Here is a 15,445-nt window from a genome sequence, read left to right as displayed (position 1 = left end):
GTCACAATAGTTTATCGGATCATAGCGTCTCTGGGAGTTTATTTTCCAGCCCATCGCTAATCTGTCATTTGTTTTGCAAGCATTTCATATATCGATATCCCCCTTATTTTCTGCTGTGCTACGCTACCCGGTAAATGCTGAAATGGTGCAGAAATAAATACAATTCTCTGACTGAAATATTGGGAAAAACAGTCGCGTAAAGTAATGAAAAGCAACCGCCAGTTTTTCTAGCCGACAGTGTTTCCGTGAGAGCAGTGTAAAGTAAATTTTCGTGCCGCATCGATTTTTTCTGCGCCGCTGGTGCTGCCGCTGCCACATTAACAGCCCCAAGCTAAATCAAAAACTACATTCACAATGTCGCGGCATCCGAGTGACCGCAAGGTTTACGTTGGAGATTTGGGCAACAACGCCCGTAAGAACGATTTGGAGTATGTGTTTGGAGCTTACGGCAGTCTGCGCAGCGTCTGGATTGCACGCAACCCTCCAGGATTCGCCTTTGTGGAGTTCGAGAGCGCTAGAGATGCAGCGGATGCGGTGCGCGGTCTAGATGGTCGCACTGTGTGTGGACGCCGAGCCCGTGTGGAGCTGTCGACTGGTAAATACGCAAGATCTGGAGGCGGTGCAGGAGGTGGTGGTGGCGGAGGAGGAGGTGGCGGAGGTGCTGGAGGACGCGACCGCGGAGGCGGCGGTGGCCGTGGGGACGATAAGTGCTATGAATGTGGCGGCCGTGGCCACTTTGCCCGCCATTGCCGTGAGCGGAAAGCAAGACAACGACGCAGGTTAGTGCAATATTTCATTCATTTATGTTGCATTTTTTTCATGAAACATGGCGATATTTTCGCATACATACAGGGATACTTGTGTGTGTGTATGTATGTATGCGTGAGGATGTGCTACAAAACATTTTTAAATTGTTCTGAGTGTGGGGAGAAAATTTTCACTCGCCGTGCTGTTAGGCGCGCAATGTAAACAAGCATTAAAAATGTATGTTAAGTGGGAGTGTGTGCTGTTAGACGCAGAACTATGTTGCTGTTATGCGCAAACTGCGGCTTGGTAACAGAGCACACGTGCTCGTCACAAAGTACTGGGTACTCGCAACGAACACGGGTGTTCTTATGTGTTATTTGTTCGATGAAAAATGATCCATACATATGTTCACAAGTGCTTTGCCGAGATTCTGTCGGAAAAATAAGTTTTAGCATATTAATATTTATAGTAAAAATAATTAATGTGCCCATTCATAACATTAAAAACTAAAGAACGGGTATCTTATGATCGGGACGCTTGACAATATCGATCTATTTTCAAGTGAGTTTTTCGTGGTGAATTAGTCTACAGTGTGGTGAAGCAGCCAGGACGGTGCTGTTAAGTGCAAACTGTACGGCAACCCTGGCCGCTGCTTGCGCACACGTGCTTACGCTTCATTTTGGATTTTTCTTTTACACGCGGCATACAGAAAAGAAGGTTAAGTTTCGTGCCGACGTCTGGGTGTTTTATTAATTTTTCATAAATAAAAATTAAAACTAAATGAGCACAAAGTGACACAATGTTTGTGCTCTACGAAACGCCGGCGGGCTACGCTATTTTCAAGCTGATGGATGAAAAGAAGCTCGAACAGGTCGATAATCTGTACCTGGAGTTCGAGACTCCGGAGAAGGCCAACAAATTGCTGAAATTGAAGCATTTTGAGAAATTCAACGACACCACAGAGGCGCTGGCCGCCGCCACGGCAGCAGTCGAGGGCAAGGTGGCCAAGCCCCTGAAGAAAACGCTGAAAAAATTGCTAATCGACGAAGTGCAGGCGCCCTTGCTGGTGGCCGATGCAAAGCTGGGCACAGCGATCAAGGACAAGCTGTCTGTGCAGTGTGTGTACAACACTGGCGTCCAAGAGTTGATGCGCTGCATCCGCCAGCAGGCGGACAGTCTACTGGGCGGTCTGCCCAAGAAGGAGATGACGGCCATGGCCCTGGGTCTCGCCCACTCTCTGTCACGCTACAAACTAAAGTTTTCGCCCGACAAAATCGATACCATGATTGTGCAGGCCCAGTGCCTGCTCGATGATCTGGACAAGGAGCTGAACAACTATATGATGAGGGCCAGAGAATGGTACGGCTGGCACTTTCCCGAGCTGGGCAAGATTATAACCGACAACATTGCCTTTGTGAAGACCATCAAGCTGGTGGGCACCAGGGACAATATGGCGGCCGCCGATTTGTCCGACATTCTGCCCGAAGACGTTGAGGAGAAGGTGAAGGAGGCAGCCGAAATCTCGATGGGCACTGAGATCTCCGAGGAGGATGTCATGAACATCCAGTGCTTGTGCGATGAGATCATCTCCATCAATGACTATCGCACGCATCTGTACGACTACCTCAAGGCACGCATGATGGCCATGGCACCCAATCTAACAGTGCTGGTCGGAGACACAGTCGGCGCTCGTCTCATTGCCCATGCCGGTTCGCTGATCAATCTCGCCAAGCATCCCTCATCAACAGTACAAATTCTGGGCGCCGAAAAGGCACTCTTCCGTGCGCTTAAAACGAAGAAGGACACACCCAAATACGGTCTTATCTATCACGCCCAGCTGGTGGGACAGGCGAGTCAGAAGAATAAGGGAAAAATGTCACGTTCGCTGGCGGCCAAAGCATCGCTGGCCACCCGCGTCGATGCCTTCGGTGAGGAGGCGACCTTTGAGCTTGGTGCGGCGCACAAGGTGAAACTGGAGGCCCGCTTGCGACTGCTGGAGGAGGGCAATCTGCGCAAGTTGTCTGGCACGGGCAAAGCCAAGGCAAAGTTTGAGAAATATCAAGCCAAGAGGTATGTATTGCTCCTTAGCAGAGAGGCAGAGAGGGAAAATCTGTTGCAAGTCAATTTCTAATGATGATATCAAAAAGGTTTCGCATATATCTGATTACTATGACGATAAACCTTGGCTGTCTGAGTGAAATTGAGTGCTTCAGTCTCCCTTTAGACTCTCGTTGCTGCATTTTCTCTCAGTGTATTTATTAATGTGTTTCTATTCCCTGCTACTTTTGCAGTGAGGTGTTCACGTATCAACCCGAGGCGGATAACACATTAAATGTGAAGAAGCGCAAGCACTCGGAGGCCGAGGAGGAGGAGGAGAGCAGCTCACCGGTCAAGAAGGAGGTCAAGGAGGAGCCAGCCGAAGAGGAGGCTGAACTCAAGTCAGAGAAGAAGAAAAAGAAGAAGAAGAAGCAAAAGGATGAAGAGGCAACCGAGGATGAGCCCAAGACAGAACCCAAGGCAGAGCCCGAGCCCGAAGAAACGCCAACTCCAGCCAAGAAAAAGAAAAAGTCCAAGAAGGAGCAGCAGGAATAGAGAGAGAGAGAGAAGCTCTTGAAGGGGGAAATAATTTTAAGGCTCTTAACTTGTAGCATTTCATTATATAATAGGAGGAACCGTAGGATTCTATAAAATTAATCAGCAAAGAGTAAAGTTTATTTGTTTTATACATTAGCAATAAAATGTAATATTCACAAACCCAAATCAAGTTGTATTCTGTGTGTGTGTGTGTGTGCATACATCCTTCCATGTTTTATGTATGTTATGTGTTTTATGCTTGCTTGCAGAGGCATTTGTCTTAATGGATTTTTTAATTTCAGATGAGATTCTTCATTGAAAAGTAACGCGAGCTTCGCTTCACTTCACTTCAAACAGTTGCAGAACCCTTTATGGGGGATAGCATAAAGGAAGAGCAATCCATGTTATTTTGTGGCGCACTTCTAGAGCATCTATTTCGATACATTTCGGCTTCAGACAGGTCATGTTCGCAGAGGCTTATGTCATGCGTTCCCAGATGCATCTTCGTAACAGATGCTGCCGACTTGATCGTAGAATACGTGGGATAGCTTTGTCTTGCTTTGAACGCTATGCCAGCTCCGTCTTGGTCGTGGGATGCGTTTCTAAACCCATATTGATCGTTGGACACGTTTCCAGGTCCATGTTTTTCGTGGGACATGTTGCCAGCATCGTCTTGATCGTGGGACATGTTTCCAGTTTCGTCTTGATCGCAGGACATGTTGCCAACTTCGTCTGCATCGTTGGATATGTTGCCAGGCTTCGTCTGCATCGTTGCCAGCCTCCGACTTGGTCTTCGTTGGACCAAGCTTCATGTTTCGTCTTGCTCGCTGGACATGGTAATATATGTCGGAAGCAATGTATCAATTTGTAGAACAAATTTCCGAAAATATAAAGTCTTATTTCTGGCTTCCTGTTTTAACTTCCTTTGGCTTCTACAGCTAAGGATTGCATTGATTTGTTTCGAATCACTTTTCATATGATTCTTTTGATGTGGCAACATTTGCAGCAAAAATTAAATTCTTCAATCGAATCGATTTTGGAGGCCACTCTTTCTCCCTCCGAGAGTTACAAGAAGCCTGCGGCTGCTGTTGCTGCTGCGATTGATTGCTTGTGGTGTGGCGCTTGCAGCCAATGAAGCAGAAAGTTTTTACGTCAGCAGCAGCAGCAGCAGCAGGGTGCTTGCATCATGCGGCTCCATTCAGCGGTGCCCCAAATCTACAGTATAAAAGCGAATGCTGCCTTTGGGTAGTGGGTTCAGTGTAGAGGTAACCATACCAGGCGAAATGCGGGGCTATTTGAAGCTGCTGTTGGTCCTGGGCCTGCTGCTGACGTACGCGGCGGCGAAGAAGAAGGAGGCCTCCTCCGAGGAGGAGGAAGAGGGTGGCGAAAAGTACGAGAAGAAGAAATACGGCGATGAGGAACACAAGGGTGGTCACGGACACAAGGAGCACAAGGAGTGGGAGGAGGGCGAGAAGAAGCATCACGATGAGGAGAACGAGGAGCACCATCATGGCGAGAAAGGCGAGAAGAAGAAAAAGCACTACGACGAGAAGGAAGAAAAGGGGGAGAAGCACGAGCAGGGTGCACACAAGAAGGGTGGCAAGCATCATCACAAAAAGAAGCACAAGAAGGGCCACAAGGAGATGGAGTACCACAAGAAATTCAACAAGGACGAGTACTACAAGGAGAAGAAGTTCTACGACGACGAGCACAAGGGCGGACATCACAAGAAGTTCGGCAAGGAGCACAAGCACCATGCCGAGGAGCATGGTGAGCACAAGAAGGGCGAGAAGCACGAGAGCGGCAAGAAGAAGGGCCACAAGAAGCACAGCGGCCACTACAAGAAGGGCCATCACGACGAGGATCACAAGAAGTACAAGAAGGAGCACAAATACGGCGACAGTCACGAGGAGAAGGAGGAGCATGGCAAAAAGGGCTCCAAGAAGCACGGCCACAAGCACTACAAGAAGAAGGGAGGCAAACACTGAAATGGGACAGACTCTCTCTCTAAATATCTTTATCAAATTGTGATCTGTTGTTGTAGTTTATGCGAATAAAACTGGGCAAAGTGTAGGATTCATATTCTTTCTTGTAGCATCTAAGACGCACTTTATATATTGTTTATATCATTTGTTAAATCATGAATAATTGAGATCCTGGTCTTGGTTTCATTCTAGAAGCAACTCGTTCAGCAGATCTCGTAGCACATCCCGTCGCCGTCGCACTCGCTCCAAGTCTGGTGGCACTCGTTCGCGCAGTCGCTCCGCTGGCTCGGTGGGCGGTGCTGCTCGACGCTCTGGCCGCTCAAATGGACGCGATGAGAATGGTTCGGTGTCACGCTACAGCGACCACGAGCGCAACGGCAGTGGGGCAGTGGACACATCGCCGCCGCCACCGAAGCGCCGCTACGACGATGACGATGATGAGCGGGATAGAGGTTCACGTTCGGCATCGCCGCCAGTGCGTCGCGGAGGATCACCACCACCACGTCGTCGCGGCGATTCGTCGGCCTCACGTTCCGTGTCCAGGGACTAGCGACGACAAACGGATGCAGACGATGGCCGTAAATTCAAGAAGAAATAATTTAGTGGGGCCTGAGAGCTGCAGCCAAGAAACAAGAAGAATCAGCGCGAAAAGGGGAAGCTGGACAACAAATTCCCCTACCCCTCATTCCCCCCACACACAAACACAACCCCAAATACATAATATAACAAAAAACAAAAGAAGAACAATTCCCAAAACAACAAAAATACAAACAAAAAAACTTTCTTCACGAAGTATACACACCCACATACATATAAACAAATACCGTTTAGTTGTCCTCCCCCAAAAAACCATTTTAGCTTAGGGTTTTAATTTATTGTCTAAGGGAAGTACAGTCAGCATTTGTAAGTACTTTTTGCTATCGCGACAAGACCTGGGAAAACACACGAAACACTCACACATACGCGAAGAAAGATAACAGCAGAAACCAGAACAAAGGGCGCTTGAAATATCAAAAAGAAAACAAACATCAAAATTTATATATTAAATACAATAAAAAAGGATCGGGACAGAAGGGACAAACACCGCGAACCGAACATCGATCTAGTCACACCGTTTGCTATGTAAATTGATTTTTGTGCTTCTGATTTGACAACCAGCCGATATATAGACGATGCCTGGAACGATACTCGAATATGTAGAAGGCGGAACGACGAGTTCGTGTGTTTGTTTTATCAACTGGGGGGAATAAGGCGCCATCACATCTAGAACATCCCTGCTCCCATGTCACGTACCATTAAACATAACATCAATATGTCAATTCTCTTCAATTCATGTGTTGTACCGATCCGATTCCCATTAAATACATGCACCCACTCTTGATATTTCAACTTTCAAATACAACTTTGTATGGTGTTTTCTTTTCCAAATATTAAAATATGATTACAAGTCCTGCTACAATGCGAAATTAAACAAAATCCATGTTCATACATTGATGTCATAGTTAAGAATTTAAAAAATAAAAAATATGTATGAATTCTTCGATGTGTGTTTGAACTATATAAAGCAAATGCGCTGAAAACTAAAATACAAAATTATTCAAATCAATAAATTAAATGCCAAAAAACCAACACCATTTTTTGTCACATTTTTAAACCACAGAAAATGGTTAAAAGATAATATTAGTTCTAAGATTACTAAAGATATAGATATTCTGTGAATTGCTTAACGAGCATTATGCACATGAATTATATCAGTTGACGGATAGGGATGGTAGATTCAAATGTGTAGATGCCTGGTGGAGACGTTCAAGAGTTAGGTACCATCGATTGAACATGTGCAGGCCAAATATAATCGAATCGAGAGTGAGGCCAAAAAAACGCTAGAGCTCAAATGCAGAACCAAAAAAAAACACGAGATAAAAGAAAGACTGCTCTTAATATAAGTATATATTTGTGATCAATGATCAATGCGACAAAGTAGCTGCGATTAAACCCGATCATCCCTGCGATGATTTAATCGGTTGCTTTTTTCCCAGCACTATCTGCTTCACGATGCAATATTTTTCATCGCACAAAAACATCGATACATCTGCGAAAGTATCGACAACAGAAATTTAGCGTTTCGATTACTTTTTGCTGAGCAACCCAGTAGCCGCATTAATCGCATCGCATTCCTTCAGTTTAATTCCGTATTGTGTTTTGTTTTCATTTTTTTTTTATGAAAAGTCAGTCACCCCTTTTCACCTATAAGATATTGTTGTTAAATTTGTAAAGCCACATTGTTAAACTGCGCACAGAGACCAAAAGACGGAAGCTACAATGGCATTTCGCCAGTCGCAGCACGAAATGAGCGTCACCTCGCTCGAGCATCTCGACTCGAGTGTCGAATTGCGATCGCGTTCGCCGTCGCCGCAAGTGTTTAATCCACGCAAGCTGCGCTTCGCCGACGACGACTTTGACAAGGACCAGCCGGAGAGCCTGAGTCCGCAGCACAAGAAGAAGGCAACTGCAGACGTATCCATGTCACCGCCCTGCCAAAAGGTTCGTGCCCTACGCCTGTTCAGCACTCCTGCCACACCGAAGACGATTTTGCAGAAATCGCAGTGCAGCAATCATCTGTCCGCTGCGGCAGAGGTGGTCAATGCCAACCGCCGGGAGGATCTCTTCCGCCTATCAGAGCGCCCGCGCTGCTTGCCGCTGCACAATCGCAGCATGCAGCCCCAGGACACGGCCAATGTGAATCCCTTCACACCAGACAGTGAGTGCCCATTGAGAGTGCATCAATTGTTCATGTTGATTTATGGTTTGTCTTTCCTTTAGGTCTGCTGGCCCACAACAAGAAACGTTGTCGCACCCAAGTGGGACGCGAGAATCTCAACCTGAATGTGAATTCTATTCAAAAGTATTTGCTCAGCGACACCTGTGATGATGATGGGCCAGAGGAGGTCGGCGATCCAATGCGCGAGATACACCAGGCACCCAAGCGCCTGGCCCTGCACGACACAAACATCAGCCGCTTCAAGCGGGAGTTCATGCAGATGCGCGTGATTGGTGTTGGGGAATTCGGTGTTGTCTTCCAGTGCGTAAACCGGCTCGATGGCTGCATCTATGCCATTAAAAAGAGTAAGAAGCCAGTGGCTGGCAGCTCCTTTGAGTAAGTAAAAGCGCCCCTGCCCCATGCCGCCTGCTCATCGCCTAATCTGTGCTAATTCTCCTTACAGAAAACGTGCCCTGAATGAGGTCTGGGCCCATGCAGTGCTGGGCAAGCACGAGAATGTGGTGCGTTATTATTCGGCCTGGGCGGAGGATGATCATATGTTGATACAGAATGAGTTCTGCGATGGCGGCAGCCTGCATGCCCGCATCCAGGATCATTGCTTGGGCGAGGCCGAACTGAAGATTGTCCTGATGCATGTGATCGAGGGCCTGCGCTATATACACTCAAATGATTTGGTCCACATGGACCTGAAGCCCGAGAATATATTCTCGACAATGAATCCCACTGCCCACAAGCTGGTGGAGGTGCAGGCCAAAGATGATGACGGCGATGGCATGGACAGTGTCTATGAGGAGTTGCGCCATACGGAAAATCTGGTGACATACAAAATCGGTGATCTGGGCCATGTGACTTCCGTGAAGGAGCCGCATGTGGAGGAGGGCGACTGCCGCTACTTGCCCAAGGAGCTGCTCAACGATGACTACTCGAATCTGTTCAGGGCGGACATATTCTCGCTGGGCATCACCCTGTTCGAGGTGGCTGGTGGTGGTCCACTGCCCAAGAATGGCCCCGACTGGCACAAGCTACGAGACGGACAGGTGCCCTACCTGTCCACACTCAGCAAGGATTTCAATGAGCTGATAGCCCTAATGATGCATCCCGATCCGGCACAGAGGCCCACATCACAGTCCATTTTCAGTCATCCGTAAGTTTGTCAGACAAAATCATAGAAGAGAAATCTTGAATCGATTTGAATTGCAGTATACTGAGCGCTGTTGACTCGAAGACCAAGATGCAGCTCGGCCTGGAGCTGACCATGGAGAGGCGCAAGAACGAGATACTCATGAGCAAGCTGCGGGACGCAAAGAAGACGATAAAACAGCTCGAGGCGAAAGGTGAGTGAAAGGATGGCAGATCAAATCCCATGCCTTTGCTGGTTATTTATTCCGTTTTGTTCAATCGTTCCCCCACCACCCAGTTAACCTCTTGGCAGTGACAAACAATCCGGAGAGTGTGGAGGGTCAGCGATGCCTGCGCTCGTTCACGCGACGTATGCGCACACCCTTCAGCACCCATGGTCGATATAGCCTGGGCGATCGTAACAAAAATGTAATCACCAATGTTTGAGACACTCGAAACCTACCTCCTAATCATATCATTTAACATACGGAACTATCTACCTACAGACAGCCAAACTCTTCCGAATCGAACGTGAACAAAGCTCACATTGCGTTTAGTTTTTTAAGTCCTAATTTAGCTTCTATTAGTTTATAGTTTAAACCTCACTAACTACTTTATATATACATATATCGAGGCATTCGTAATAATATATCCCTGTATTTATCATTTTTTTGCAGCTCAATGAACATTTTCTTAATCGAAGAAAATCTTGAACATAAAAAAAAACAAAGAAAAATTTCAAAAATAATCCACCCGCCCTCACACGTAGCATCTAAGCACATCGTAGTAGCGTCTAAGGATCGATGCATCCACATGTAAAAAATGAACGAGCACTGTTTTTCGTAATTAAAACTATTTTATAATGTTAAATGGAATCGCGGGAACATTTGACACATTCCATGCGATCGAAATACATATAGCCAAATGGCTGGCTATTCAATAAATGTTTTATTTTATTGCTGAAGAAAGTGAATCCACCTCGAAGCAGAAAGTTTTTGATATAAGTTTAACAAATGATTGGTTGTGTCTTGATAAGATTAAGAACAAATTACAAATTAAGCACAAAAATGAAACTAATTATACAACAAAATAAGAAGAAAAGCTTATAAACGAAATATTAATTGACTTTTTATTTTTAATTAGAACTTGTGAAATGTTTTTAAACAGAACAATTAAAAGGAAAGCTTTCCAACACTTTTTTAGGATGAATCTATGTTAAAGATAAAAGATATTCATTTTCATATGGTATTCAAAAATAAGAAGAACACTCAATCGATGGGCCCTGCCAGCTAGCAAGCGATTCCTGAAATCATATAAATAAATAAAGAAGAAAACTCCAGACAGACTCGTACATCAGAAAATGAATGAATTTTTATTATTTTCTTAATTGAACAATTCTAAACAATTGCAAAGTGATGTTTTGATAAAATTGCATATGATACATAGATCGTTTTCTAGTTCCTCAAAATCAAAACCTAAATCAAAAAAAATTAAAAAGAACAGAATGTTGGCATCAGAAATTAATGAATAATTTATTCTTAATTTATACTTATTTGTTTTTAAGGTGCATTTTCTGTTGTTAAAATTGTAGATGGTATATGGTGGTTATATGATACCCCTAGGGATACTGTCTATTAATGGTATTGTACTGCTCAATATAGGCGGAGTTGCTACTATTTGAAGGTTGATATTTGTTACCCTAGAGGCACTGGCATTAATAAAGGCAGGCAGCTCCTTGTGTGTGCCAAAATCTTGTATATCTCATCTGCTTCTGATATACAATTTCTATTTTGAGGCACTAAGGTAACAATTAATGTTCCTGGGCTCCTGATGGTAGCTTATTGAATCAATTCAATTATCGTTTATTTTTGTCTTCATTAAAACTTGTTACTGCTACGTGTAAGATCAATGCATAAAATGTTCGTGTCTGTGCGCTTAAAATCTTCTATAGTTTTGATTTTGATTCTGTTGCCTATTGCCACCGCCACCGCCGCCGCCTCCTTGCTGCTGGTAATTCCTCTGCTGACCGTTGTAGTTGTTGTAACTCCTTTGGCCCTGCTGCTGCTGCTGTCCACCATCCTGGTTGTACCTTTGGTTCTGGTACTGCTGCTGGCCGCCACCGTACTGCTGGCGATTCTGATAGCTGCCCTGACTCTGGCTCTGATATCCACCACCTCCGCCGCCACCCTGGTGCTGCTGGTTGTAGTTATTGTTGTAGTTGTAATTGTAGTTGCGACTATTATTCTGATAGCCTTGTCCTTGCCCCTGATTATAGCCGCCACCTCCACCACCACCCTGGTTGTAGCCCTGCTGTCCGCGGTCTCCCTGACCATTACGTATGCCAGCATTCAGCATACGATGTCCACCAGGCGCTACGTAGGCCCTCGAATGATGGCTGTTGAAACCAATGACGGGTCCGTTCTTCTGTCCTTCGGGGGAGGGCAAAACCTGCGGCGGATCAACAGCATTGGGCAGACGCTTTGCCTCGAATATGTAGTCATCATCGTACTCGGGATCTATGAAGAATGTCGTCACAATGGTGTTTCCAGTAATGTCTGGAAGTCCGGCAATCGGCGACGGCAGGCAGCCATCGATGGCAGTGTCTATGTCCGAACGGAGTATGGTGCCGCGCATGCCATTGAAAGAGATGGCATTGCATTGATCCTCGGCGTCCTCGGTGCTCTCGGTTATCTTCTTCACCTTCTTGTAGTGCGGACTGGAGTTGCTGATGTACAGGAAGTTGTGGCCCTGCTTGTTGCGCTTTATCTCCGCGCCTGTCAACTGTGTGTAGTACGGCACGAGGGCCTTGAAGAGACGCTTCTCGTCGACAAAGGGCAGCAGGGCGACACCCTGCCAGGCAAACTTCTTGCCATTCAAATCGATCTTAAAGTCCTCCGGGTAAAAGTCGATGATGGGTGAGTCCGGACTGGACATTAGCTCTGCCCAGGGTTCGGGCACATGCGAGCTACTGGCCGCCGGGAAGACTCCCATCAGCTGCTCTAGCGGATTGAAGGGTTTCGTGCCCCGCTCAAAGGCCGTCGACAGGCCCTGGATGTTGACAAAATCCGATGCAAAGGGGGCATAGTGATAGGGGAAGTACCAGTTCCAGGAGGCACAGCCCTGATAGTAGTACTTTAAGACCCAGCACAAGCCCCGCACGTATTGCAGGGCCACGGCATAGCGGAACGAATGATTCTCGGGTGCCACATCGAACTTGGACTCGTAGTAGCGACTCTTGAAGCCATCCTCCCACAAGCGCACCTCGTCGTTGTCCTCCTCTTCCTCCTCGTTGGGTCGCTTTTGTCCTGTTCTCAGCGCAGCAGCTTCCTGCTTGTAATTGGCAATACTCGAGGGCTGGCCATTGCGGCCACCGCCAACGGCCTGGGCACCAAACACCGATTGATCCAGAGCGCTGTGATCCTGCCTCTGCCTCTGTTTATCCCTGGCCTTGAACTGCTGCTCGCGTCGCTGGCGACTCTTGAATATCTGATCCTCGGCATTGCCCAGATCCGTCATTATCAGCTGCACACGATCGAGATTCACGTCCCCAGAGTCGGTCAGGTAGCCCTTTGTCTTGTAGACGCATTTCTTGTACAGCTCCACCAGGCGATCAACTGCGCCCTCGCGTATCTCCAGACTGGGAAGATGGGGCAGGAAATCGTTGCCCACAAAGAAGCACATGAACACCCAGTCGTCGAGGGTGCGCTCAAAGTCATATTCGAACGGTAGATTGGGCATCTCGAGCGTCTGCTTCAGGTACTCCCTGAGCACGCTCAGGCGTACAAATATGAACTTCACCTCGGCTCCAATGGCCACATCTGGCTTGAAGTTGGCTCCCGATGAACCGACGGCACTGAGGCCCACACACTTGTCCATTTCGTGGCCGAATTGGTTGCAAATGTCGCACGGCCTGGGCTTGTTGGGCAGAAACTCCTCCCGGATGATGGTGAAGTTCGGCTCGTGGGTGGCCAGGCCCAACATGATCAGATCCGCATCGGCGCCGCACAGTACGTGCTGGGTGTTTGGATCGTGATCCGGCTGCGCGCGCTGCTTCCGTATGTAGTCCATTATCTTGTGCTCACCCTCGCCGGGCACATTGGCATCCGAGAGGATAACTTTGATGCCCTTCCATGCTGGGTTATTGTTCTGCCGATCGTGGACGTAGTAGTGCAGGCACTTGCTCAGCCTGTCCATGAACGGAGTGCCGGGCGTAATGCAATTGGAATCGAAGTGCTCACCCTTCTCCTTTTCGGGCGGCAGCTTGCAGCCGCGGGTCAGCAGCTCCTCGCGAATGCGTGCAATCTCCAGTCGCTTCTCGGTGGTCTCCTTGGCCGCACGGAAGCGACGCGACCGCTGCTGGTTCATCTTGGCCCTGGGCGCCACACCGTCAATGGCCATGTAGAGCACCTTTCGCGGTCGGACAATGCCAAACAATCGATCGATGCAATCGAATATGGCCACCATCATCTCGTCCTCGTTCTTGGGCGCCGGCTTGTCCTCCGGATGCGTACAAGGGTGTATAATACCGTTCATATCCAGGTATAGGTTGTCAAACTCCACTCCATTCGGATTGGGTAGGGTGGCGTCCTCGTAGATATTTTTACCGGTATCCGGATCGACCTGCTTGTTCTCATTGCAATCTATTATCACACTTGCGTATTTTCGGCTTAGCCACCGAAAGAATGCTGGTACTCCCATTTTGAGAGTTGTTGAAAATCTTTATCTAAATATTTTTCCGTTCCTTTGTGCTGCTTTTTCTATTTTTTTTTTCACCGTCAATACAGCATGTTTTCACTAGTGCTGAAAATCCATCGATGACACTATCGATAGTATTTATGGTTTTTGTGCAATTGTTACATATCTTTTCAGTGGAAAAGGTGAGATTTCGGAGTGTAGAAAATGAGTACAACGCACATAAAAAGAATGTGGATAACCAGTGTAATTTGTACAATTTTGTTGAGATCAATTTTCAGAACCTATTTTAAACTAGGGATGGAAGAAAATGGCTGCATCCTATCGTCACGAGAAACCATCGTCAGTTACACGCTTTATGTATCGATTGCCCCCTGCCAGAGAGATGCCAGACCGCAAATTGTAACTCATGTGTTCGACTAGGAGAAATAATTTGATTTGATAAAATGTCAAGAATATTACAGAAATATGTTAAGTTTTCACCCCAGGAGTTGGAGACGTACGCCAATAATCCCGAATCATGCGTGAAATGCATCAACACGGACATGCACCTGTCGATGGGGCCGTACGGCATGGCCAGTTTCAAACGTGCGCTCCACGAGCTGCTCATCCGCACCAAAGTGGGAATATACGATGCTAACCTGTCTGCCATAGTGCTGGGCATTAAGAACATCAAGGTGCTGGGCCAGACGGCTGCCTTGAGAGCGGACGATCCCACCTTGCACTTGCTCATCAACGCAGACTTCTACGTCTTCCAGCCCATGGAGGGGGCCGTCCTGCATGGAGTTGTACGGCACATATCAAAGCATCAAGTCAGCGCTCTCATCTACAGGGTTTTCAACGCAACGATTCGCTTCACCAACAACAAGAACACCAGGGAAGGCATTACCATGGATCAGGACATTAGTTTTCGGATCAAAAGCTTCAACATGGCCAATGTGATGCCCTACATCGAGGGAGAACTGTTACTGGATGAGGAGGAGGAGGGCACACAACCGGTGGTATGTTACTCTTTGATTAAAACCTGAGAGAGTCATTTAACTTATATTTTTTTTATTCGCAGAACCAATCCGTCCAGCTTGGAACCCCAGAGCCGGAGGAGGTTAAACCCGAACTGGAGCTGGATGCGATAATAGAATTGATTAAAAAAGAGCCCTGCATGGAGCCCACACCTAAGAAAAAGCAAGCGACAAAACGTAAAAAAACTGAAAAGGACGACAAGCAGACAAAGAAAGTGAAAAAAGTAATAAAAGCAGAGCCAATGTAGCCTTAAAATTCCCAAAACCCCACTCGTGTTTTCCACAATCCTCTGATTAGTACAAATTATGAGAATGTAATGTAACTAGCAACTCCTATTATCCCCCTGCTATGCTGGCCATTAGCCACTCGGTATACAAAAACAATGTACAATCAAATGTATATTTGATTAACAAACAAAGGACCGGCCAGGCTTGTTAACTAAATAAATGCAGTTGCATAGAAATACCAAAGCGTAAAGCAGGAAATTCAAAGAGATTGGATCCCTATGAATACTTAAGATATTCGGTTA

General features: G+C 46.7%; 5 protein-coding genes and 1 non-coding gene across 10 annotated transcripts; 5 read left to right on the top strand and 1 right to left on the bottom strand.

Moving 5' to 3' along the window:
* Window positions 1-68: 68 nt before the first annotated feature.
* On the top strand, window positions 69-6,699 carry LOC117899971 (probable splicing factor, arginine/serine-rich 6). Of its 2 annotated transcripts, none has more exons than XM_034810130.1 (2): window positions 69-779; window positions 5,502-6,699. In XM_034810130.1, exons 1-2 carry the CDS (start codon window positions 355-357, stop codon window positions 5,854-5,856), a joined length of 780 nt encoding a protein of 259 aa, XP_034666021.1. In that variant the 5' UTR covers window positions 69-354; the 3' UTR covers window positions 5,857-6,699. The 2 variants fall into 2 exon arrangements, with proteins under 2 accessions (XP_034666021.1, XP_034666020.1); XM_034810129.1 differs by having other exon boundaries at window positions 72-779; window positions 5,499-6,699.
* LOC117899968 (nucleolar protein 58) lies at window positions 1,423-3,501 on the top strand. Its single transcript, XM_034810126.1, has 2 exons — window positions 1,423-2,817; window positions 3,039-3,501. Exons 1-2 carry the CDS (start codon window positions 1,547-1,549, stop codon window positions 3,337-3,339), a joined length of 1,572 nt encoding a protein of 523 aa, XP_034666017.1. The 5' UTR covers window positions 1,423-1,546; the 3' UTR covers window positions 3,340-3,501.
* On the top strand, window positions 2,873-2,945 carry LOC117902837. Its single transcript, XR_004649436.1, has one exon. It is a non-coding gene; the product is annotated as a small nucleolar RNA SNORD53/SNORD92 (small nucleolar RNA).
* A 732-nt stretch (window positions 6,700-7,431) lies between the features above and the next one.
* LOC117899967 (wee1-like protein kinase) lies at window positions 7,432-9,939 on the top strand. 3 transcript variants are annotated; one of them, XM_034810122.1, is made up of 6 exons: window positions 7,432-8,064; window positions 8,127-8,460; window positions 8,528-9,229; window positions 9,286-9,419; window positions 9,503-9,633; window positions 9,882-9,939. In XM_034810122.1, the coding sequence occupies exons 1-6, from the start codon at window positions 7,626-7,628 to the stop codon at window positions 9,915-9,917; spliced, it is 1,776 nt and encodes a 591-aa protein (XP_034666013.1). In that variant the 5' UTR covers window positions 7,432-7,625; the 3' UTR covers window positions 9,918-9,939. The 3 variants fall into 3 exon arrangements, with proteins under 3 accessions (XP_034666013.1, XP_034666015.1, XP_034666014.1); XM_034810124.1 differs by lacking the exon at window positions 9,503-9,633 and having other exon boundaries at window positions 9,882-9,921; XM_034810123.1 differs by lacking the exon at window positions 9,882-9,939 and having other exon boundaries at window positions 7,433-8,064; window positions 9,503-9,825.
* Window positions 9,940-10,778: 839 nt separating this feature from the next.
* LOC117899966 (5'-3' exoribonuclease 2 homolog) lies at window positions 10,779-14,011 on the bottom strand. Its single transcript, XM_034810121.1, has one exon. The coding sequence runs from the start codon at window positions 13,900-13,902 to the stop codon at window positions 11,140-11,142; it is 2,763 nt and encodes a 920-aa protein (XP_034666012.1). The 5' UTR covers window positions 13,903-14,011; the 3' UTR covers window positions 10,779-11,139.
* Window positions 14,012-14,272: 261 nt separating this feature from the next.
* On the top strand, window positions 14,273-15,379 carry LOC117899972 (DNA-directed RNA polymerase I subunit RPA43). 2 transcript variants are annotated; one of them, XM_034810131.1, is made up of 2 exons: window positions 14,273-14,896; window positions 14,956-15,379. In XM_034810131.1, the coding sequence occupies exons 1-2, from the start codon at window positions 14,343-14,345 to the stop codon at window positions 15,161-15,163; spliced, it is 762 nt and encodes a 253-aa protein (XP_034666022.1). In that variant the 5' UTR covers window positions 14,273-14,342; the 3' UTR covers window positions 15,164-15,379. The 2 variants fall into 2 exon arrangements, with proteins under 2 accessions (XP_034666022.1, XP_034666023.1); XM_034810132.1 differs by having other exon boundaries at window positions 14,274-14,897; window positions 14,960-15,379.
* Window positions 15,380-15,445: the final 66 nt, after the last annotated feature.

The sequence above is a fragment of the Drosophila subobscura genome, chromosome U, assembly GCF_008121235.1.
Source record: "Drosophila subobscura isolate 14011-0131.10 chromosome U, UCBerk_Dsub_1.0, whole genome shotgun sequence".
NCBI lineage: Eukaryota > Metazoa > Arthropoda > Insecta > Diptera > Drosophilidae > Drosophila > Drosophila subobscura.
The sequence above is the reverse complement of the archived record's forward strand: the minus strand, read 5'-3'. Positions and strand labels throughout refer to the sequence as shown.